Raw genomic sequence first — 24,512 nt, 5'->3', positions numbered from 1 at the left:
CTTCTTGGGAGGCAGCTGAGGTGGTAACTGCCATGTCCTTTCTCCAGAATTCTCTGCTTCAGCCACCGTGTGGTGAGTTGGGAAGCTGCCTCTGCTCTGTGGAATCAGGCTGCAGCCCCAAGGTTGCACCGGTGCCGGCCTGGGCTCCCTGCCCGCCTCCCGCCTGCTTCTGTGCGGAGGGCCCAGGCTCTCTGGGTGACCGCTTCCCACCATGCCACCTCGGCTGGCTGTGCTTCTGGCAACAGGGCACGTGGCAGCGCCACCTCCCGGGCCTGGGTTTGACCGTGTCAGTGCGGGAGCTCCTGCCACTCGGGCGCTTGGCGCTGTGCTGTCAGCGAGCCACTGACCCGGAGGCTGGTTCCGCTGAGGCCAGCCCGCGCTTACCTGCCGCAGGCTGCGGGTCAGCATGTCCAGAGGGCGGCCGCACTGTATGTGTGCGCCTGCGAGTCCTCTTGTCTGCAAGCCTTTGGCCAGAGCCCGAATCCTTCCATTTCAGAGGCCCTAAATGTCTTGTCGGTTCCTTATAAAGCCCCGATTTGATACTGCAAAGGGGTGGAAAGCCAGGGTCGGCCTGCAGGACCCTCAGCTTATGGAGCTCGAAGCCCTCTGCATCTCCCATTTTCTGTCCTTTACCTTCGAAAAGGAGCCCTGCCTTCCCCACCCCAAAGCCCCGGCGTAGTGGGCTCTCCGAGGCATCGGGCGGGTGCTCGGCCTTGGTGTGTTGGGAGGATGGGCACCCCGTGACGGCTCCGCTGGCTGTCTTCTGTGCAGGAGGACCTCCTTGCGGCGTTTGACAGTGGAGACCAGAAGGCCTTCTTCGGCTTGTGGGAGGAGCACATCCCCGGGTCCCTCCGAGACGGCGACTCCCTCGCCCGGAAGCTGGAATTCTATCTTCACATCCATTTTGCCATCTATCTGCTGAAACACTCCGTGGGGAGACCCGTAGGTTCCCCGTGGGATGCGGGTTGGTCCCAGCAGCGCATTAAGGGAGAACGAGAGCGGCTTTCTTCCAAATGAGCTCTGGTTTAGTTTCACGGCCATTTCATCGCGTTGCTGAGGGCTAGGGGTCTTGTGTTCTGATGAAGGATTTTCCACCTCATTCCCAACAGTTTATTTTCTAATTTACATGGAGAGTTAACGATTTGTGTGATGAACGCTGCATGGTTTTCCTGAATACCTCAAGTTTCTGAAAACTCAGCATACATATACATACATGTATGTCTAAGAACACACATGTAGACCACATATTAGACCATATATTAGAAGAGAAATTTAGGGTAAACAGCAGGAAAATGTGCACCTATTCGTGCAAGTCCGTTCGAGCGCTGAGCTGGATTTAGCTTCCGCAGTCTTTTCCCAGGCAGGGCTGGAGACGTGCGGAGAGGGGAGGCTTGGAGTGCCGAGCAGCCGGTGAAAGGGGAGCAGGGCCGAGCTGGCACTTGACCACGGGCATTTGGTCAGTGGCTTCTCCAGGCATTGCCTGCCTCCCGAGGACCTGGGTTGCTTATTAAGCTGCCGGGGAGCCGCAGGAGGGCTCGGCAACGGGGGAGCAGCCTTCCAGTGTGTTGTCGTGGCCATTTCTGGGCAGTTGCTCCTCTGGGTGGTGCCCACGTGGGCCCAATTGTGAGAGCTTTTCATTGTCTTTGTAGTTATTTCTGCATAAGGTAAAGCAATAAGCATTGTAAATATTTTACGTCTGGTGGTCAGAAGAGGGCTTCACGACGGAGGAGCAGCGAGGGACATTGATCCGAAGAGCGGTCTTCCCCAGCACACGAGGCTGTGAGGGGTGACTGCGGAGAAATTTATTTATTTATATTTAGAGGAGGGGAAGGTGGGGAGAAAGCCTGAGAGAAATCTCGATATGCCTCCTGTGAGTCCCCAACGGGAGACCTGGCCCGCAACCCAGGCCTGTGCCCTGACTGGGGATCGAACTGGCCTCCCCCGTCAGGTCGCAGTCCGGTGCTCAGACCACTGAGCCCCCCCAGCCAGGGTCTCAGTTACCTTAAGGAAGAAAAAGAATGTGATATAGAAACTTCTATTTCAAAAAAACTGTTCACTTTAGAAACCTCTCCTAAGGGAATCATGGGAAGGCACACAAATATTTGTGATCTCTGAAATATGGCAACAGTGCCCATATCAAGTAATGGGGAATTGGTTAAATAAATTGTGGTAGACCCACAATACGAGGTTCGGTCTTGCCATGAACAATGATGTATATGACAAATTTTAAGGATGTGAGAATGGTAATAAAGCAAAAGGCAGCATATTGAACATGTATCTGTTCTCTGATATTCCCGACAGCTCTATGAAGGGGTGAAGTTGGGGCTGAGGGTAGAACGACCAGACAGCACACTTGCCCGGCCAGGTGGGGAGGCTGCTGGTGACATGGCCGCAGAGAGAGGCCAGGGTGGACGGGTGGACAGGGCATCAAGCAGGGGACCTGAAACGCACGTCTTCCCTTCCACGTAGGACAAAGAGGAGCTGGATGACAGGATTTCTTACTTCAAAACCTACCTGGAGACCAGAGGGGCGGCGCTGAGCCAAACCACAGAGTTCCTCCCTTTCTACGCCCTGCCTTTTGTTCCCAACCCAGTGGTGCACCCATCTTTCAAGGAGCTCTTCCAGGTCAGTAACAGCCTGTGACCGCATGTCACAGGCCGGGCAGCACTGCGGTGGCGCCTTGTTTATGCTGGCGGTGTCTGAAAGGAGCTGCACAAAGCGGCAGATGTGCTTCTGTTTTAGTGTAAGGCTGCTCGGATAACTTGCTCTGACACGCTTGTCTTGTGCCGCAAACCGTGATTTGTTTTGCCTCGCCCCGGGCTCGTCAGGCCGCCGTGACTATTTTTAATGGACAGCATCTTAAATCCTGTTGTGTGAGCATTTTCAGGATTGCAAGGACGAGGGATGCAACACGTTGACAATCAGCCTGAAAAAGAACTGGAGTATTTTGCACAATTGCCAGTGATATATATTTTGTTAATAATTTGCATTAACATTCTCACTCACTTGGCATATACTTGGCCACCTGATTTGTACTATTATTTCCATCAGCCTATTTGCCTACATCTCTTTTGTTATACTTTATTAGTTAACATTTCAGCATAATTACTAACAAAAGTTACCTATTATAGTAATTTTTGTTGACTTATAAAATTAATGTGTCCCCACTGAGAATTTTATTGAAATGTATGTTGAGCTTGAACTATTTCGATGTAATGGATTGCCTTTTCTAAAGACGTCACACTGTTTCCAAGAACCTATACGGAGCTTACCCCTCTGTCTTTAACCAACAGTCGCAGTTCTTCTGAGTCAGTGCATTTCGGTTTTCTGGTCCATTACGATTGAGTAAAACAACTTCCATCGCTCTTCCACGGCAGCTGCTGAACAGACTGTTGACTGATTCATCAAAGGCTGGTTGTGAAGCAGCCTAAGTTGAATTCCGTGCTTTCGTGTGTGTGTTTTCTTTGTTTGGCCAGTTCATGGCCAAACAAAGTTTGGTCAGGAGGAGATTTACCTCCTCCTCCTCCTCCTAAAAGGGTTAGGGCGGGGATGAAACTTAAAGGACGTTCGCTGTTCTCACAGCGAAGACCTGTGTTTATGGAATCACAGGGCTGCAGCCCAGCTGGCGCTGAGGCGGGGCCGAGCGGGGGCTAAGGGAGGCCGACGTGGGGCACGGGCGGCAGCCAGGGAAGGAGGCTGGCGCGGCTGAGGCTGCGGCACGCTCAGGAGTGAGAGGCCTCAGCGTTCATGGAGTCGGTTTGTTCCTTTTTCCCCCTTTTGCTGCTCTCTACGTGTGTTCTTCTAATGGTCGTCATAGATACATTAGTGTGTATGCATCATAAAAGCTAAAGCTCCCGCCTTTATTCTCTTCCTGACCATTTCAAGGACCTCAGAACGCATTAGCCTCGTTCAACCCCTGTCCAGTTTATGTGCTATTATTGTCAAATATTTTAGTTACTTCAATCCCGCAAGTTTGAATGTTTTGCTGCTTTATGTAATCAGTGTGTGTACAGCTGCCCCTCCCCCTTGCCAGTGTGCTGCTTCTACTCCGCCTCAGGCCGAGGACCCTCCGTCTGGGATCGCTTTCTGCTCCACGTTGAGCGCCTTCCTTTAAACCCCCTGTGGCTGCGGCCCCCTTGCTTCAGCTCTTGTCTGTCCGAAGGTGCCTTTACTGCGTCTCAGGCAGAGCTCAGGACAGCAGGCCCGCAGTGACCCTCTTCCCGCACCTTGAAAGTATCATTTCGTCCCCCAGCTCCCGCTGTTGCTGTTATTTCACCCCAGTGTGTCTAGGGGCACCCAGATATTTGTTTTGTTTTGTTTTTTAATCTGTCTTGATGTATGTTGGCCAACATCGCCACCCTTTCCTGAGACTCTTTTCTGTGTAGCTGAGCTCAGAGAGCCTAACTGTGTGCTGGTTTCCTGCGGCTGCCATAGCGGGACCACAGACGCGGTATCTTAAAACAACAGGGCCTGATTGCCTCTCAGCCGTGGAGGCCAGAAGTCCAAAATCCAGGCGTCCGGCCGCGGGGCCGTGCTCCCACAGAGCCGCCAGGGGAGGCTCCATCCTTGCCTCTTCCAGCTTCTGGAAGCTTCAGGTGTCACTTGGCTGGTAGCAGCATAACTCCAGTCTCTGGTCTGTCTTTACACAGCCGTCTTCTCTCTGTGTCTGTGTCTGAAATTTCCCTTTTCTACAGAGACGCCATTCATGTGGGCACTAAGAGCCCACCCTGCCCCAGCGCCACCTGAGCTAATGACGCCTTCCGGGCCCATCCCCCGTGACCTCGCAGTCTGAGGTGGGGGCGTCAACATACCTTTTAGGGCACACAGTTCAACTCCCAACACACACATTACAGATAAAATTATCATGTCGTGTCAGGGAATTACAAAATCTTTTTAAAATATGAGACTTTGCTTATCTGGCAGCATGTTTTCGAAAGCCTGGGAAGACCCTGGATAGCCTGGGTGGGGCGGGAGGCGTGGGTGAGGCTGTAGAGCGGGGCTGGAAAGGGGAAGGGTGGGAAGGCCTGTGGCTGTGGGGGGGGGGGGGGGGGGGGGCTGTCACAGAGGGGAGTGGGGAGGAATGTTTAGTGGTAAACAGCTTCATATTGGTGGGACTTCTTATCTATCTATCTTACCTATCTTATCTATCTTATCTATCTATCGAGCAGTAGATATCTTTGTACCAAGACTATAAGGGAAGTTGCCCTGAGAAAGATTGTTGCTTGTCACCCGTTTTTCTTTTACTACTTAAGTCATTACTTTTCTTTCTCAGTGTGTCTTATTTGAGATAAATGATTCCTGTTTAAGGGCCAGCTCAAAGTAAACGTACGTGGTAATTCTTGACAGGGCGGAGCCTCTGAGGGGCCGCCTTTTGTCCGCACTGAGGCGGGGTCTGTGGAAGCGGGCCCCCTTCCCCGGGGCACCGCCGGCGATGGCGGTGGCCATGCGTGCCCGCCAGCGCCACATCCACCTGAACGGGACTGAAGTCCTTTCAGTGTTGAACCTAATAAAGTTGCTGGTCATGCTTGTGTTTAAATCACATGAAGTACTCAAATCATGTACAGGGTTATTTTTTCCCTGTTTATGAAGAACTGTTTTTTCCCTGCCATGGATACTTGGCTCTTCTCTAAACGAACCGGCCGGCTGTCCGAAACCGCGTGTCTGACAGCGCCGGCCTATTGAGCCCGCCAGGCGCAGCTTGACAGTGCCGTTCATGTTCGGTGATCTACCTTTTATTTTATTTTGCTTTTTTTTCCCCTCTCTTCAGGAATCTTGGACTCCAGAATTGAAGTTGAAGTTGGAAAAGTTTCTGGCTTTAATTTTTAAAGCCAGCAACACACCGAGACTTTTAACATTATATGTATCCTTTCGAAGCTGAGGGAGACCTCCGTGGTGTCAGCGTGGCACGCGGGCGTAGACCGCCGCGCAGACGGGGCGACCCAGAGGGCTGCCGTCGGGGCCCGCGCTGCATGGAGCCCCGGTGGGAGGCCGTGCCAGGGCCCGAGTCGGGCCGACCTCCGTGGCAGAGGATCTCTGACACTGCCGTGGGCCTTCTTTCATGCCATGTGTTCTTGGAGCTGTGTTAGTAGGAAAGAAGTGTCTGCCTTTTTGGAAGAGAACTCCCTGGAATAACTGTCCCTTCATTGTAGAAGATCGTTCAAGCACTTTTAAGGCCTTGAGGCCCTGCTATTTGGGCCAAGTGACTTGTTTATCAAATCGGGTCTTTTTAAAAGACAGCTTTATGGAGGTGTAATTTACATACCATAAAAGTGTACAAGTTAATAACGATTTTTTAGCAAACGTATGGAGTTGTGCAGCAGCATCACACTCTAGTTCCAGGCAGACGCTTTTGAGAGTAAGCGGGGGCACGGGCTGGACAGGGTGCCTGCCGGGCAGCCCCAGGGGCACCCGGAGCCCGGCAGGGAAGGGTGGCGCGGTGGCCACCCACGCCTGGGAGGCCGGCTTTCCAAGCCTGTTAGTCATTAAGGACACTTCTCTCCTTTTATCTGAACGAGAATGTGTCACAAGTTATTTCACAACAAGAATATAACATTTGGAATTGTAAAGTGAGTATTTGTTCAAATGTAGTGAAAAATGTAGGCCGCGTTGCTGCCTGCTGTCTCCTGCCTTTCTAACTCTGAAGCATCGGACTCCCTTCTCCTAATAGACCCCTTGGTCCCTGGGGGCCCGTGGCCCATGTCGCCTTCGGCTTCCGTGGCCTTCGGTGGCTCCTGTCGCCTGAGACGGGGCGCGGCCTGCCCAGCTGCAGCTCTTCTTGCTGCCCCTGTAACCCTACAGTTTCATTCCAACACCTGCCTCAACCCCTACCCACCGGGGTGTTGGCACAGCTGATCTGTTGCCTCTCAGAGTTCCATATAAAATGACAGTTTTTAGTGAAATGAGGACTTTTGCAACCTGGCTTATGGTTATTTTAGTGTTCTTTTAAAAGCATTTCTCAGCTTAAACTTAATGGTGCCAATGTGTTAAGATTCTAAAAGAAGTTATTTACGTCCTAAATCATATTAGTTTTATTAATAAAAGCACCCACTTTATAGGAATAATACGAAGATTGAGTTAACACATAAAACTTTGCTTAAAACATCCATCACATCATAAGTGCTTGTTAGCTGTTAGTATTATAAATGTTTTTACATACTTGTCACTCCTCATCCTATTTGCCATGCTTTGAAGCAACTACATTTAAATATAGCAGGTAATTACAAACATTTCTTTTCCTTGTCACATGGAAATATCTGCAGTTCAGTTCAATACATATTAAACTGAGTATCAAGCTAGGAGTTAGGGATCCAAAAAAAAGGCCAGGACCTTGTTCTCTTAGTCAAGTTGGAGGTTTTCCTAAAAACATTTTTTTGATTTAACCGTTATTTTATTTTTTGTGTTACCATTTAGTCCCCTTATACTGCCCCTCCCCCCAAGTTGGTGTTTTAAACAATAAAATGGAGTCTGCTACACGGACAGAACAAGGGGGAGGGGCCGCAGGAAGAGGGACGGTGTGTGCAGAAGCCTGAGCCGGGCGTGGGCATGGGAGGCCGGGAAGGGCTTGCTGTGCGGAGCCGCAGGCCCAGGAGAGGGAGTCGGGGCGAGGCCGGGCCGGCAGGAAGGCGCGTGGGAGGGCCTGCAGGTGGCAAGGCGCCTTTGCAATGTTCTAAGGAGAAAAACACGGTCATGTTATGTTAATAAAAAGTCACTCCTTTTACTCCTGATTATAAAATGGATCGTATTCCTTACAGAAAATTTAGAAAGCACCAAAATGCATTTGCGTACAGACATGCACCCCAAAGGATGTGATGTTTACAATAAAAAGGGTAGATACTTGTATATATGTATGTATTTTTTAGGATTTTTATCAAATGAAGAGCGCATTTCCCTGATAGCATTAAATATTCTTCTTAACAGGGGTGTCCAACTTGCAGCCCAACCCAAAATTACAAATTTACTTAAAACCTTTTTTTTGTTCATCAGTTTTCGTTACTGTTTGTGTATTTAATGTATAGCCCAAGACATCTCCTTCCAGTGTGGCCCAGAGATGCCAAAAGGTTGGACATCCCCTAGCTGTGCACCCAAGAGAAATGAAAACATGTCCACCCAGCAACTTGTACCTGGAGGTTCACAGCGGTATGATGCGGAGGGGCCAAGAAACGCAGAGGACCCGACATCCATTGACTGATGGGTCGATAAATACAATGTAGTATAGCCACACAATGGATATTCTTTGGCAATAAAAAATGAATGAATCACTGATACATGTTGCAACATGTAGGAACCTTGAAAACATTGTTAAGTGAAAGAAGCCAAGAACGAAAGGCTGCATGTCATCCGATTCCATTTGTACGAAAGGCCCAGAAGCAGCCAATCTGCAGACAGTGGTTGGTGCTTGCCTAGGGCCAGGGAGGGTGAGGAGAAGAGGAGTGGGTGCTCATGGATGCAGGGTTTCTTTTTTGGGGCGATAAAAGTGTTCTACAGTTGATCGTATTGATAGTTGCACAGCTCTGAATATACAGAAAACCATTGAAATGTACACTTCCAATGGGTGAGTTATATATGTGCATTACATCTCAATAAAGCTGTTACCAAAAAAAAAAACCCAAAAAACAAAACCCTAAGAAAACCCCCATGAAACGGGTTCACTGCCTTGCTTCCAGTCTCGTGGCGGCCAGGTGTGCAGGAGCCGAGGTTTACACCAGGCCGTCCGGCTCTCAGGGCCTGTGGTCTCTGTTGCCACGCTGTGCCGTTTCCACCCCAGTCCCAGTTTCCTTAGGATGAAGGTTTAGCGCTGAAGTTACAGAGTTAAAGAATCTGAATTCAGATTTGCATTTTTAGTAAACGTCTTGGTACAGTGGGGAGGGTCTTTGGAAGGGAGTAAGGAGACCGGTTAGGGGGCCGTTGAAATAGGACAAGACTCGGATGCGCACAGAAGGAACAGGTGGGGAGAAGAGGATTTATCTGAGAACAAGCCGTCCAAGTGATGAGACGTCGGTAAGGGTCTTAGCTGTCCTGGCTGTTTACAGCAGCAGTGAGACGTGGCCTTCGCTGTCCCGAGGGTCCTCTCAGGTTGGCCACGCGAGGTCAGCGACCCACATGCTTCCCCAATGCCCATTTTCCTGAGCTTCCTTCTCACCCCAGAAGGAGAATGGACAAAGTCACAAAGGTGAATCAATTTTTAAAAGATTTTATTTAGAGGGAAAGGGAGGGAGAAAAAGGGAGAGAAACATCCTACAAGAGAAACATCAGTGGGTTGCCTCTCATACGCGTCCGGACCAGGGACCAGACCCACAACCCAGGCGTGTGACCTGACTGGGAGTTGAACCGGCGACCTTTCATTTTGTGGGAGATGCTCCAACCAACTGAGCCACCCTGGTCAGGGCTAGATTAAAATTTCTTCAATAACTTTGCCACCTCAAGTTTTAAGTAGTGAGATGGAGAGAATTCCACAGATCTGGAAAAGGAAGGCTTTAAATGTCTAAATGTTTGTGAAGTGCTTTGCAATCATTTTTATCTGAGATTCCTTGAGGCCCACTGCTCAGGGAGGCTGGTGTTTTTTAGCTTCGCCTTGCACGTCAGGTGAGTAAGACGGGGAGAGAGAAGCGAAGCCAAGCACCGTGCCAGTGTAACTCTAACGGTACTGCCAGGAACGCCACGGGGCTCGGGAGGAGTTCTCTTAGCATCTTCACTTTGGCCTTGAACCAGTCTAATAGCAGCATGGAGTATCCATGCCTTATGGAGCATTTCCATTTTTTACCTTCCAAGGAGGAATTCCAGTCTTAATTTGCTTAGCAAAAAAAAATGATGGTTTTCCATGATTAGTCATTTTTACCAGAGCTGTTCATTTTGCAGAAAGGTGAGAAAACCTTTAGTTAACATGAAATTGGAAGAGTTGGGGCTCTTTGCCTGAGTTTGTCTTTGACACTGCGTCATGAAAACCGCTTGAGTGGCTGGGCCGATCGGCCGAGTGCTGGAGAGAGCGTGCCACGTGCTTTGGGCTGAGCCCGAGTGCCGCTGGCACCGCCCGCAGTTCCCAGCTGGCGCACGAAATAGCACATCTGCCCTTTCCACGCAGAGGAGTGTGAGCGAGGGTTTCAAATCTTCCTGCCTCTTTTCTTCATGTGTCTTTTTAGGGAGTGAGTTCTGTAACGAAAGGAAGCCTTGGTGAAGGAGTTAGCTCTTTGCCTTCCAGGGAGTTGACACATGAGCGCTGCTTTAGTAGCTTCAGAAGGGAAGAGTTTAAATGTTTTTGCCCTTGGTAGCCTTGCAAGTCCCAGCCCAGCAGTTCTGAATTCTGGGTCTGCCACCTGTCCCACCCCTCCTGCAGCTCAGGGGACAGACCCCGCCGACCCTTCGCGGAGAAGCTGTGGTCCTGTGCCCGAGCACAGGGGAGCAGGGAGCAGATGGGGCTCCTGAGGTCAGCGGGAGATGGGCCCTGGGTTGTGCAGCCTTGGAGCACCTTGAGGGCGCTCCAAGCACACGTACGTGAAAGGTGTTCTAGAAGGAAGACTTTAAATATCACACAGAGCCGGGATTGGGACAACAGTGAGTGAACTTGGGTTTCTCCCATCCAAAGTGTAGCGTTGCAGGGAAAGGGGAGAAGTGGGATGGGGCCGGGAGCAAGGACACCGCTGAAGATGCGCCTTTTCGTTCCCACAGAGCCTGGCGCCGCGCGGCCAGCAAGTGCTGCCCATAGGGAGGGCGCGGGGGGATTCTAAGAAGGAACCTAGAACCTTCCCAGGCTACCTGCGCTAAGTGGGGTGGTTTATGCTTTATCGAACTGGCAGAATGAGCACCTGGAATCTTCTAGATTCTAGTTTTCTCCAGTGTCAGCCAAGCAGCCCTTACTTAAAATGACGAACTGTCCTGCAGTTACGGATTGTCCCCCAAACAACCTCACAGGGCAAAGACAAAGATGTGGGTTTGGTTCAAGTGTTTTGTGACCTAATTATGGAAAGAAATGCTGAGTTTGTTTCTTGTACCTAAAGAGAACTAAAAGAAACTGCGTGGGGTCCAGTCTAGGAAATAAATAGATTTTGTTAGGAAAACCAGAGATGATTCAGTTGAACTACCAGAGACAAGAGATTAAAAAAAAAAAAAAAAAAAAAATCAGTGATTGCAAAGCACTTTGTAACTAAATGTGTCCTGAAATAGAAGTGTTAAACACAAACAGTGTCAAGTTCATTGTTATAGCAAAATATGATAGGACACATGGCACTCCCTTCAGAAAAATGTAATTTTTTATTTTATGGGGTTATTACTTGTTTCATTTTGACATAAATATAAATGTCTTCCTAGAAATGTTGCAGCACCTCCACCAGCAGCTGGTGGAAGCTGAGCGGAGGTCGATGACGTACCTGAAACGGCACAACAAGATCCAGGCAGACTACCACAACCTCATCGGCGTCACGGCGGAGCTGGTGGACTCTCTGGAGGCCACGGTCAGTGGCAAGATGGTAAGGAAGGTCCCCAGTTTCATGTCTTTTCGACATAAGGGTGTTTTATGGGCATGGACCGAGTTGGCACTCGGCCACGCCCAGCCACGCTCTTGCCCCGCTGTTTCTCAGCGCCAATGTGTGCACTGGAGCCATGTGTTTCTCAGGCCGCCTGCCATATTTCATACCTTTTTCCTGACATGTTAATCTCCCAAGTCTTTATTTCTCTACCTGATTCTTAATGTTAGCCAAGAACAAATTGGCAATAGAAAGAAATTGTGTAGTGGCATAGGAATAAAGTGGGATACTCTGCCAGTAGATAGGAAAGCTATAGATTTTCTTTTTTTCTAATTATTTATTTATTGATTTGAGAGAGAGAAAAACTTTGATTTGTTGTTCCACTTATTTATGCCTTCATTGGTTGCTTCTTATATGTGCCCTGACCAGGGGCTGAACCCATGACCTTGGAATATTGGAACAACACTCTAACCAAGTGATCTACCTGGCCAGGGCCTAGATTATCTTATATTGATTTTGTATCCAGCTATCTTTCTAAACTCTGTTTATCTGATAGATTGTTTTAATCGATTCTCATGTGTTCTAGATTGGCAGTCATATCATTCTGAATAATGTTCCTTTTGTTTTGCTTCTTTCATTATTTATCATAACTTTTTTCTTAGCATGTTGACTAAAACATTGGGACATTGTTAAGTAATGTAATCGTGGGCACCTTTGTCCTGTTTCTGACTTCAGTGGGAATGACTCTAGAGTTTTTCATAATAAAAAGTAGAATGCACAATAAAATCTCTCTGTGGAAATACAATTTTTAAGAGATGGATGTGATTTGAAAAATGTAATCCATTTTTTACAATGAATGTAATGTGACAGGGGGAAGGTCTCGCAGTCATTGCAATGGAGGTGGCAGGCGAGGCTGGAGAAAAAGAGAAGCACGTTTATCTTCTGCCTCCCTTCTTATTAAAAAAATACTTGCCATCACCCCGGTGTGCCTGGTGCAGCCAGGATGACCGGACGCCAGGTGTGGCACACTGGCCGGGGCGGGCCTGCGAGCTCCATGGCGGGAGTGTGCAGGCCGAGGCCGCCGACCAGCGGGCTGCGGCAGAGGGGCCTCCGGTATCAAGGCAGAGAGCGGACTCTTAACCAGCTTGTTTTTAATAGAAAAGAAATACATGCTCATGGGGAAAAACTGAAACAATTCAGAGGAGGATATAGTAAAGAGCAAAAGCCCCCTCCCATACCCAGTGCCTTAGCCTCGCTCCTTTATGGATAGTCAAGAGTAACGTTTTCTCCTGTATTATTCTGGAACACTCCTGTATGCAGGCCTGTGTGTGTCCGCGCCCAGCAGCCCGCGTGCACGCAGCCCGCCCAGGCCTCCTTGGGATCCTGTGACCCATTACTCTTCCGAAATGCCGTTCCGCTTCCGATACGTCTTGGAGGCCTTTCCCACTGCCCCTCGTTCTTTGTAATGCCTGTGCCCTCTCCACTGTAAGGGGGGGCCGCAGCTTGTCAGCTCTCTGACGGTGAGCGTTTGGATTTGTTTGCTGTAGCAAAACTGTCACCATGAACATTCTTGTATCTACTGTATACTTTCGAACACAGGTGAGATAAGATCCTAAGGGTGGAATTGCTAGGTCGAAGGCTGTGGGCATTGGTAGATACACCGAACTGTGTCCCCTAAGATTTCAACGGTGCCTGTGCGCCCTCGACGCCCCGCAGGGTGTCGGCGGGCCTGTCTCTCTGCACTCTTGCCAACACAGACGTGATTATATCCTGAGAGCTTTGCCAGCTAGGTAAGCAAAACTTAGTCTTCTGAAGGTTTCAATTTACGTTCCTTTAATTATGAAGGAGGCTGAGTATATTTTCATGTATTTTTTGCCTATTTATATTTTGCTTTTTAGTCCATTTCTTTCTATCCTTTCCTCATGCACCTGTTTTAAGCAAGAAGGTAGCATAATCAAACTCCCTTGTAAGAGAAGTGGTTCCAGAAGTCGAGGGAGGAAACAGTGTCAGGAGAGAGGGGTTGACCCAAAGTCTCAAAAGCCACAGAAAACTCTAGAAAACTATTATAGAACTGAAAAGCATCCAGTGTTTTGAACATTGAGAAGGGCATTGGTTGTGCTTTAACTCCCAAGAGCTCCTACGTTAAAGCAAGATGTCACCCCTGGACCTTACAGAGAGCCTGTTGGGGGACAGCTGGGCGTGCCCAGTGCCTCCGCGGTCCCCGGGTGAGTCTCGTCCTTTCACCGGCTGTCCTCGTGTCCTCTTCACAGATCACCCCCGAGTACCTGCAGAGCATCTGCGTCCGCCTCTTCAGCAACCAGATGCGGCAGAGCCTGGCGCACAGTGTGGACTTCACGAGGCCTGGGACGGTGAGGCTCTGTGCCCCTGGCCTGCACCCCTGCCCCCTTAAAATAACAAAACTGAAAACCTGGAAGGGCAGCGGAAAACAGCATTCAGGAGTCTGCGCCTCAGTGAGCTTTGGGGGTCTAAGAGTTCCCAGGAGGAAAAGAAAGCAGTTTTAAAAAAGCGAGTAGCTGGAAGGTGACCTCCTAGGGCCCGGGGGGGGGGGGGGGCGGGCGGTGCGGCACGGTGTGGGTGTGGGGGGCGGCTCCGCCCACTGGCGCTGATGCTGGTAGGTCCCAGGGCGGCACCGGAGCGAAGCGGTAGGAAACCCAGGGAACTGATTCTCTCTCTGAAGTAGTGGAAGTTGTGTGGCCTGCGGCAGGGACCCCCTCCCTCCCAAGTGCTAACCGTCCGACCCTGCTTGGCTTCCAAGATGAGGTGCTCTCCGCGTGGTTTGGCTGTAGACAGGGCAGGGACTGTCTCTTCTTTTATAACTTTTTACTTGGAGTAATTGCAAATACAGCAAAGTTGCAAAAAGAGCACAGAGTACACTTTGTATTCCCTTTACCCAGATTCAACTGTTGGCAGTTTATTCATTTGTTGGTTTACTTTCTCTACACACATTCTGTTTTCTGAACCATTTGAAGACAGATTACTGAAGAGTTTATTCCTAGTGTATTTCTTTTTTTTCTTTTTCTTTTTGATTTTATTTTTTATTTTTAGAGAGAGGGGGAAGGAGGGAGAGAATCCCTCCTTCGATGTGAGAGAAACAGCGATCAGCCACCTCCCTCACGTGCCCTGACTGGGGACTGAACCTGCGACCCAGGTCTGTGCCCTGACAGGGAGTCAACCCGGGTGTCCTTTTGCTTTGCAGGATGACACCCAACCAACTGAGCCACACTCGTCAGGGCAAGCGTTTATTTCTTAATAGGAGTATTATCTTACATAACCATATGATGTCAACTCCAGTAATTGAATACTGATTCCATATTCTTATCTAACCTGTGCATTTTCCAGTTGTGGGAGTCGAGCCATTTGTGTCCGTTACAGGGCTCTCCCTGACCCTGGTGGCCGGGGCTCGGGGGTCGCATGGTCGTCGCATCCCTTTCGCCTTCTTTACTCTTGAACGTTCCGCGGTCTGTCTTTGTCTTCCGTGACATTGACATTTTAGGAGAATATGGTTCTTCCCCTCTTTTAGAAATAGAACATGTCTCCTCTTATATTTGATGTTTTCTTGTGATTAGATTCAGGTTTGCATCCCAGGCCAAACTGTTGCGTAGGTGATGCTATGTCCCCCTGAGGATAGCTCACCAGGAGGCGCGTGGTGTTGAGTTGGGAGCCTTAACCAGGGGGGGTGAGTGAAAAACACCCGGGGAAGTTTTTGAAGTTCATGAACCCACGGCCCTGGAGCTCACACCAACCTGCTGCTGGTCCAGAGACTGAATGGGTGCAGCCAGGGGCGCTCGACTAGGTAGGAAGTGCCGGGGGCCTGGAGGTGCCCCCCTCCCGGGGCAGGGCCATGACTTCTAATTAAGGGTTTGCATATTACTGTTAGCATCTTCACAAAATATTAGGGCCTTTGGTAGCATTAAAAAGTAATTTATTCCCTACCTCATTCTCAAGTTGGTTTGAAGAAGGTTATTATTATAGTATGAGGAAACACAAATATGAGAAATTTAAAAAATGGAAAATAGAAGTAAAGAAACTGTGGTTAGAATGCGTGAGAACAGAAAGCAGGTTGGTATTTCCTGTGGCTGAGGGGATGGGAGAGTGGGGAAATGCTGGTCTAAGGGTGAGACCTGCTGGCTGTAAGGTGAGTAAGTTCTGGGGATCTGCTGTGCAGCAGGGTGATTACAGCTGACAGTGCTGTGTTGTGTACTTGAAAAGTTGCTAAGGCAGTAGATCTTAAATGCTCTGAGTGCAAGAAACAAAAGGTAACTGTGAGGTAATGGATGTTAACTAACCTTATGGTGGTGATCATTTCACAATATGTACATGTATCAGATCATCCCATTGCACACCTGAAACTTACACAGGGTTATATGTCATTATCTCAACAATGCTGGGGGGGAAAAGTAAATTGCCATTAAAGGAAAATAAGGGTAGGAATAATAAAAGCAAGCCAGAGCTAAGGCCAGTGCAACAATACATGTCACAGGAGGCTGCACACCTGGAGAGACAGGCTCGGGCTGGGCTCTGAGCTTCGCAGCAGCGTGTGCGAAGAAGGGACCTGTGAGCAGTTACGTGAGTTACTTATCAGGAAGAGACAATAGTTCTGTGTTATTTATTATGTAGTGTTTGCTGCCTCCAAGTCCTTGTGTGACGCACGCAACCTAAAAAGCCCAGCAGTAAAATGAATGCCCAGCACACATTCCTAGAACAGGCCATTTCTATGTCACTGGGGTTCCTGATGTGCCCTTTAGACCGTGAGCTTGTCCCAAGCAGGCGTATTACTATTATCATTTAAAAGCAAGGTGAGGCACATTTCTAAAAGAAGGCAGGTGATCAAACAGCTGCTCCCCAGAGTTATTCCAGTGCCTAGCCCTGAGGGTTGTTCCTCTCGTGGATCTTTACAGAAAGGACATAGAAACATGGCTACAAGAGTGGAGGTCCTTGACCACACCCCCGAGGTGCGTGCGGAGGTGGCCCAGGGCTGCGGTGTGTGAGGACTGCACCACGTGGGGACACCTGGCGTTTGAAGCCGCAGAGTCTGTGTTTCGAGCTGAGAGACGCAGCCGTTTTTTTTAATGTCAGTAAAGCACAAAGAGACACCGGGGTTTCAGAAAAGGAACCTCCTTGTGAGCCCTCCCGCGCCAGGATGCGGGGCTCGAGCCACACCCAGAGGACTGGCTGAGTAAAGGCCGTTACGGAGCCGAGTGTTGACTAGCGAAAGTGGTGGCTGTTCAGCAATAATAGCCTAGCAGGGTCTGTGTCTAATAGGACCACTCCTTTCTTCCCTGCCTTCCATTTATTTTTTATTTTTTCAAAGATTTTTTAAAAAGAATTTATTTATTTCTTGTTAGAGAGAGGGGAAAGGAGGGAGAAAAAGAGGGAGAGAAACATAGATGTGCAAGAGAAACATGGATTGGTTGCCTCTTGCACGCCTCTAACTGGGGACCTGGGCCACAACCCAGGCTCGTGCCCTGACCAGGAATCGAACCGGTGACCTTTTCGTTTGTGGATGACACCCAACCCACTGAGCCACACCAGCCAGGGCCCTGCCCTCCATTTATTTACTAATTCAGCAAAAATTTAGTTTATTCCAGGTTTGTGTTATCAAACCCCATCCTGTCTTGTATATGCAGGAATCCCTGTATTTCCTTTTTCCGATGGTGGAGTGGTGTGTCCAGCCTATTTAACACTCTTCTCTTGTTAATAAGGAGCAGTTTAAAAGGGAGAGGGGCTCAGCCTAGCTGACATTTTCCCCCTTAGAAGCTAACATTTGTCCACAGCTAGTCCTGCCACCCTTCCCTGTTCCAGAGCCACAAAGGTGCAGCCCCTCGGCCCCAGAAGCGGGGGGACGGATGAGCTCTGTCACCTGGACACACAGCCTTCCCTTTTTACTGGCCATGAACTTAGGAACAGTCAGTAAAAGCTGCCAACAATCATCTGTCCTTGCTATGGGTGTGGGGTCATGGTAAAAGCACAAAAGAACATTGTCGTTGATTAGGCATAGCTAGAGTCGATGTATGCTATCAGATTTAGAATGTATGAAGAGGAAGTTAGGGGACAGTTTAGACGGGATTTCTAGTGACCGAACTGATGGGATTTAGGATTTGGAAGAAGAAGGAGGTTGTTCTTTAATTTTTTAAGGGAATAAAGTCTACTTTAAATCCAAACAGTACTATTAGTTTCAAGATCAATAGATGGGCACAGACCAGCCTCTTTTTCGGCGTGTCTTGGCCAGCCCCTCCGGGGGGGCTTTGCTGGCCTTGAGTGTTGCGGTCCATTGCACTCTGAAAAGGGGCTTGGCTGGGGCCCATCAGAAAACTGCTAGTATCTGTAACGTTTGGTACATTTTGACAAGGGCTTTTGAATTTGGCTGGTAACAATCTGGTCTTCTGCAACTTCACTCACTGTTGAAAGTTCAGAAGGGCTCAGAAAATAGCTCCCTTCTTCCCCACCGAGTTCTGTACCAACTGAAAAATAGGACAAAGAATAAAGGGAAGAGCAGCTGAAAATATCTTGTTGATACTGACAAAGCTGATATTGGAGAATATGGATTTTATTTGTAGGTAGTGGGCTTCCCTTTTATTTTAAAAATGGCATTCTGTTCAAGGGTCTTAGGGTTTGCAAATTGATAACATACCTAGGGAATACCTAGAGTGTTCCAAAGGAGAAAGAGAAGTTTTTTAAATAGTAAAAAGCACACGTTCGAAAACAGTAGCTCCTGGGAGGTAACCCCCCAGCTGCCCAGTGATCTGGGTGATGGATGCCAGGTGGTCCGAACTGGAAACACTCCTTCTAAGCACGGCAAGTAGTTACCTTGAGAGATACATATATTCCAGCACATGAACATTCTTTTTTAAGTTCTTTAGAGGTTCATCTGTGGCGTTTAGGCATATCCAGGAAACTGATGGTTTCCTCCTTTTGAACCCTGGAATTAAGGAAATGTACCCACCCGGCCATGGGCAGCTCTGAGCAGAGTTGCCCCGTGCTCTCCGGGCAGGCTCATTGCCTGGAATAAGGGGGGCAGGCAGGGTTGGGGGGAAAGATCAGCCTGGGGGAGGCCCCCTGGAGGACCTGCCGTGAGTGGGAAGAGACATGTTTCCATTCTACCCGGTTCACGCCCCGAGAACTGTGTCCCAACATCTGCCCACCTTGGCAACACCAGCGGTCAGACCCAGGTGCTAATATTGTTCCTCCTACTGGGTTAGATGAGTAATTTTGCTGACATTTCAGACTTGTTTTCTGAATTCCTTACTATTTAAACTGACAACAGGAATAGGAAATTCCTTTAATCAAAAAAAAAAAAAATCAAGGGTTAAAAAATATAAAAACGTATATGATCAGGAGCCATTTGAAAGGAGGGTTTGATGGCTCACTCCCAGATGGGAACCGGCCCTGGAGTCTCTCTGAACAAACAGAGGGAAGCAGCGGAGAGAAGCACCGTCAGCGAGGGCCAAGGTGGGGCTCCGTCAGGGTTCCGGAGCACCCACCTTCGGAAGTCAGCCTTTGTTCACTCATTCATTCAGCAAATGTTGCTGAGTGCCCCTGTTTGTCCAAGCACTGTCCCAGGTACTGGGGACACGCTGCCACATCTCCAGCCGGTGTGGAGCTCCGCATCTGCTGAAAGAGAGAGACAGAGAGATCATTGCAAAATAGCCGCCAATCCATAGGCTAAGCGTGGACAATTACCATTTGAGTTCTGTGCTGACATGAAGGGCCCTGCCAGCGACTGAGGTTTCCTCCCTTCTCTGCTTATGTATTTTTTTTTCCTGGAGTTCTTTAAAACCTACTGCAAACATTGTCTCATTTCACCTGTAGATAATTCAATAGTATCTCTAACAGACAAGGGCTTTAAAAAACAAACCAGAATGTAACCCAGTGCCTGATACAATAAACACGTAATTCCTTAGTATTATGTAATATCAGTGTAGTCCATGTTCAGATGTCCCAGCTTCAAAATATTTTTTTACAATTGGTTTGAGTCGACCCAAACAAGTGCCACACACAGCATTTGGTTCTGTTTTAGTTCATGTTTAATAGAGCATTGCCTGTAGTAGCCAAAACAAACAAACAAACAAACCAAAAACCCAAACCCAAAACACCAACTACAACGTGAATGCGCATAAAGTGGGCAAGGATTTGGCCTACAGGCAGAATTAAAGGGGAGTGGGGTGGGAGGGAGATTGTTCATGTTTTTCTATAAACACGCCTATAGTGTTTGCATTGGTACAAAGTACAACACGTATTCAAAGGTAAAATCTTAAAGAAAGGAACAGGATAATTGAGTGATTGTCATTGCTTCCTTCTCCCGCTGCCTCTGACCAGGCAGCTCTAAGCGCCTCTGGGAGTCTGGCTGGGAGAACCCGCCCTTTTATCGCTCATTCCTTGAGGCGGCTTGGGAAATACGTCAGTAGTGTATTGATTAACCTTGGCTTGGGCTAATTTTTAAATCCTAATTGGTCATGGTTGGAGAATTCTGGTGGACCCAAAATTTTGCAAGCCCGTTGATTTTGTACTGTTATTGGGGTTTAGGATTAATGCATTGCCACCCATGTTTAATACGGTCTTTTTCCTTCTGTTCCCTCGCCCCCGCCCTTCCAGGCTTCAACCATGTTAAGAGCCTCCTTGGCACCCATGTAAGTAATCGCTCTCAGAAATCGTTCTTATGGGCAACAGCTGTGGGTAAAACCGGAACTCCAAGCAACGTGCATAAACGTTCACGCGAGCAGCCGAGCCTAGAGGGATGCGTTTGATTAGCTAGAGCTCCAGGTGGACGGTGAAGGACACACCAGGAATTACCAGTGCGGTTGTTAAACCAGAAGTATATTTTAATGTTAATTCTATTTATTTTGGTGAGGTAGCATCAAATGGAAAAAACTGCGGGATATTTCCTATAATCTGTAGAAGTCAGCGTACGGTCACCAGACAGTCCGCAGAGCCTTGCAGTGTCTTAAGTCCTACGTACTCTGCCGAGGGGCCGCAGGGCAGCTGCGTGCGCGCCTGCGCATTCCCTTCCGGTCTGTTCGGTAGTCGCTGTGCGGGAACTTCTTCAGGCGTGTGTGTCGCACCAACAGGAAGTTGAGAGCCATGACACGGCGCTCCTCCCGCCTCCGCCCTGCCCGCGTCTGGCTGACCCTCCCTCTGTCCTCTCTGGGTGGCCGTGTGTAAGGGAGCGCTTCTGGGTGCGCTGCCGGGCTAAGAACCCCGCCTCTGCCGCCCTCGCCGTGACCTTGAACTCACGGAACTTCTCCGTGCCTCAGCCTCCTCACTTGTAAAATGTGAATAATGACTAACTATATTACAGGATTGTAGTGCGAATAAAAATGAGTCACTACGTACAAAGCGCTTAGTGCAGTGTTGGGGACTTAACAAGCTCTCCGGGTGTTTGCTCCTGTTACCCCCAGGGGCCTGAGAGGCAGGGTGACTGGCAGAAGGTAAAGGCGGGTAGTTGGCGGAGAGGGCGCCAGGCCGGACCGCGGAAGCTGGAGGCGGCGGGGGCGGGGGCGGGGGAGGCGTGAGCGGCTCCGCTGGCAGGCAGTGTGGTTGGTAACATCGCCATTATTAGGACCCAAGGATGACGGCGCTTGTTCCCCCGATAGCGCCCCAGCCGCATACACCAGCACTGCCAAATGGGGCTTCACAAACGGGGCTTTTTTTGTCTGGAGCAAGAGATTATTCAAATTTTAGGTTAAAATATTTTTAAATTTTGAAATAATTCCAGAGTTGCAAAAATAGTACAAAGAATGTCCTTGTGCACTTCACCCAGATTCCCCAGCGTTAATGGCTTACGCAAGCCCGGCACAGCTACCGGGGTCAGCTGACCCACAGCGCTCGCTCCCGTCGCCCGTGCCGCTGGCGCCCTGGTCTGGCCCGGCATCCCCGGAGGACCCGTCGGCCCTTCGACGTAGCCGTCCCGTCGTAGTTTCCTTTCGTTTGAAATCGTTCTTTGGTCGTTTTCTTTCATAGCCTTGACACTTTTGAAGGGTACTGGCCAGTTATTTATCAATGAAATTTAAAACGTATCTTTATTAGTTTTTGAATTCACAATAATATCTGTCTCAGGAAAAAAAACGCGGCAGGACAATCAGTGTGCCCGCGTGCCTGGGTCTCCCGCGTGGTGTGTGGCCGGAAGCAGCTGCTCCTCAGCGCGGGCACTGAGGCCTCATTTGCTGACCTCTTTTCTAGTCTTCTCTTCCAGGCCCTAGGAGAGGATCTCATTTTGTCTTTTAAAACGTAACAGTAAAAAAAACTAACGTAATTTTTCCCTCTGTTGTAATACACGCTTATTATAGAAAATGTGAATGCTGTAGAAACACAGGAAGAAGAACGTTGAAAATTCCTGAAATCTCACCCCCCAGAGGCACTGGCTCTGTTGCTGTTCCACCTTTGCACACACGGAGCCCTGCGTCTTTAGTCTTCCCACCGAATCCTTCACGGATCCCCATTTGTTACTGTACAGGGAGCCTTAATGTTTCCTGCATGGTATTGGGAGGATCATATTTTTGTTTTTTAGTTTCTTTATTTTGAAGCAATCACAGACTCACAGGATTGTTGAGTTCCCTGGCCCCCTCGGGGGTGACTTCTTTTTTAAATCCTTACCCAAGGATTTTATTTTATTTTTTTTAATTGCCTTTAAAGAGAGAGGAAGGGAGAGAAAGAAAGAGACAGAAACATTGACGTGAGAAACACCGATTGGTTGCGTGTGCCCTGCCTGCGAATCAAACCCACCATCGTTTGGTTTATGGGACGATGCTCCAAGCAGCTGAGCCACACTGGCCAGGGCGTGAGGTGACACCTAACATGACTGTGATATAGTAACAGAACAAAGGGGTTCACATTGATACAGTACTGTTAACCAGACCCACAGACCACATCACATGTTCATCGGTTTTACAATGCACGGCAGTCTTCTATTCAATAGAACAAGACAGATTGGGAAGAGACCTGGTTTAGTGACAAAGCCTCTGAGGTGGTTCCTTTAGCTTCCAGCCGACCACAGCAGGCCTTGGGTGACCGGCGCTGTGTAGGTCTCTGATCCGAGATCGCCCCTTGTTGAAACCTGGCCGCCCCCAAGGTCTTCAGCTTGGAGTCTTCTCAGGGAGGGTCAGCGAACTGTCCTGCTTACTGTCTGCCTGACAGACGTGTCCCCCTGGCCGCTTCCTCACCACGCCCTCTGTCCCCACGGAGGGCCAGCTGTGCCCCTGACGCCCGTCTGTCCTCACAGTCTCCCCGCTCGGGCCCTCAGTGAAGGGTGTGACGCCCGCTGGGCCATCTCATCCTCATCAAGGGAGCCCTGGCCCGAGGCGAACGCAGTGGTTTCTCAACGGTGCAGGCAGGGCGTCCTCGCTTCAGGGAGAGAGTGCTCCAGAGCCCTGGTACCTACGGCAGGAAAGGCAGAGCTGAGCAAGTTGCAGCTGGGGTGGGGGGCCTGGAGCCCAGGCCTCTCTGAGAGCCTGGAGTTAATTCTAGGGGCGGGGGGTGCACACAGCTGGGCCTCGGCAGGTCCCTGAGCTCTTGGCGACTCTAGGCGGGATGTTGAGATACCCAGGAGCTATGGTGAACTTGCCCTTTGCCCTCTTCTTTCCCTTTGTGCTGCTGAGTAGGAAGTTGAAGGATGTTCCATTACTACCGTCCTTGGATTATGAGAAACTGAAGAAGGATTTGATCTGGGGGAGCGACCGCTTGAAAGCTTTCTTGCTGCAGGCTCTGCGCTGGGTATGTGCCTTCCCATGAAGTTAAAAAAAAAAAAAAAGGAGGGGGGGAGCTGGTTTGCTTGGCTGCTCCCTAGCTTGCGTCTTTTAACCCAGCTCCCAAAGCTCTTTCTCCCTGCTGCCTGCTGACACCAAGAGCTAAAGTAAGAGCAGCTTCTGACTCCCTCGCCTGCCATGGCACCCACTTAAAAAGTGCATTGTACTCTCCTATTAACCGACTGGTGGGCTGCTTACCTCCCCGGGACACCCTGATTTTGTTTGGTTAAATGTGTAGTTACAGGGCCTGCCCGCTCTGTGAACAGTTTCCTCTGCAGTCAGCTTTTCCTTCACTGCTTTTGCTTTTCTTCCGTCCAGCGCTTGACCACGTCCCACCCTGGAGAGCAGAGGGACACCGTGCTGCAAGCCTACGTCAGCAACGACCTCTTGGACTGTCACAGCCACAGCCAGGTCGGTGGGTGATGGGCCAGGCCCAGCAGGCCCGTTTCACGCGAATGGTGGGGGCAGGTTGCGGGGGCGGGAACAGGGCGTCCGTTTCTCTGCACATTTTCGCTCTGGTGGCCGTTTGTCAGCCTTGAGCTTCCATTGGCGCCTTGGATCTGCTCTTCACCCTGGATGTGGCCCACGTGTCACTTCTAATAGAGTCCCCAACAAGCTGGAACTACTCGATTCCATCCTGGAGCTCTGCTCTGTCATTTTTCGTTTTCTCAAGTTCCTAAATCTTTCCTTCACCCCGTTTCCCGTGAGTCCTGGAAACCCATTAGGACGTGTGGCAGGCCACGCAGGTAAGCAAGTCCAGTGTTTTTCGTCTCAGCCTGCCTTAAAACGTGTCCCTAACACCACATCTGTCTATAGCTATGGACCACGTAGTAGGAAAAGCCTGGGATTTCAGTGAGATGAACTGATTTCAGACGTCCACGCCCCCCGCCCCTATACATGGCCCTGAGTGTGTCCCTCTCTGGGAGTGCCCCGTCTCTGGGGAACAGCCAGCACCTGCCTCAGGAGGTTGCCTGGGTGACTGCCTGGGGGTACGAGGTGGGGGCACTGAACTCAGGGCCCAGCACTGAGTGGTCAGGACCCAGTCCCCACCTCCCACCCTCTTACCTGTCACCAGCACCGGCCTCACTGGCCAGGAGGCGGATGGAGGTCTGCAACATGGCTTCTGTGTCAGGAAGACCCTGCATTTCATGGTTTCAGTTAAATAGTTATCTTCCTGTTGTTAAACTTCAGGGAGGGGGCACGGAGTGTCAGCACTTTTTGAGGTCACTGATGAAACAGCGCCCCTGAGAGCTGACTGCAGCGCCCCTGAGAGCTGACTGCGTGGTAATCTGTCGTG

The 24,512-nt window shown here is 49.6% G+C and overlaps 1 protein-coding gene across 1 annotated transcript in view; it reads left to right on the top strand.

The window, feature by feature from the left end:
• ARMC9 (armadillo repeat containing 9) overlaps positions 1–24,512 on the top strand; it is a 75,716-nt gene that overhangs the window by 5,385 nt on the left and 45,819 nt on the right. Inside the window, exons 4-12 of the mRNA XM_054570665.1 lie at positions 772–942; positions 2,470–2,625; positions 5,768–5,860; positions 9,145–9,169; positions 11,302–11,459; positions 13,727–13,825; positions 20,070–20,104; positions 23,072–23,183; positions 23,534–23,626. Coding sequence (XP_054426640.1) covers positions 772–942; positions 2,470–2,625; positions 5,768–5,860; positions 9,145–9,169; positions 11,302–11,459; positions 13,727–13,825; positions 20,070–20,104; positions 23,072–23,183; positions 23,534–23,626 — 942 coding nt within the window. The remainder of the gene's footprint in view (positions 1–771; positions 943–2,469; positions 2,626–5,767; positions 5,861–9,144; positions 9,170–11,301; positions 11,460–13,726; positions 13,826–20,069; positions 20,105–23,071; positions 23,184–23,533; positions 23,627–24,512) is intronic.

The sequence above is a fragment of the Pteronotus mesoamericanus genome, unplaced genomic scaffold (genome assembly GCF_021234165.1).
Source record: "Pteronotus mesoamericanus isolate MK-2021 breed Mesoamerican mustached bat unplaced genomic scaffold, CSHL_Meso_final contig_1018, whole genome shotgun sequence".
NCBI classification, from domain to species: Eukaryota; Metazoa; Chordata; class Mammalia; order Chiroptera; family Mormoopidae; genus Pteronotus; species Pteronotus mesoamericanus.
Note: the sequence above shows the minus strand (reverse complement) of the source record. Positions and strands in the feature narration are given on the sequence as shown.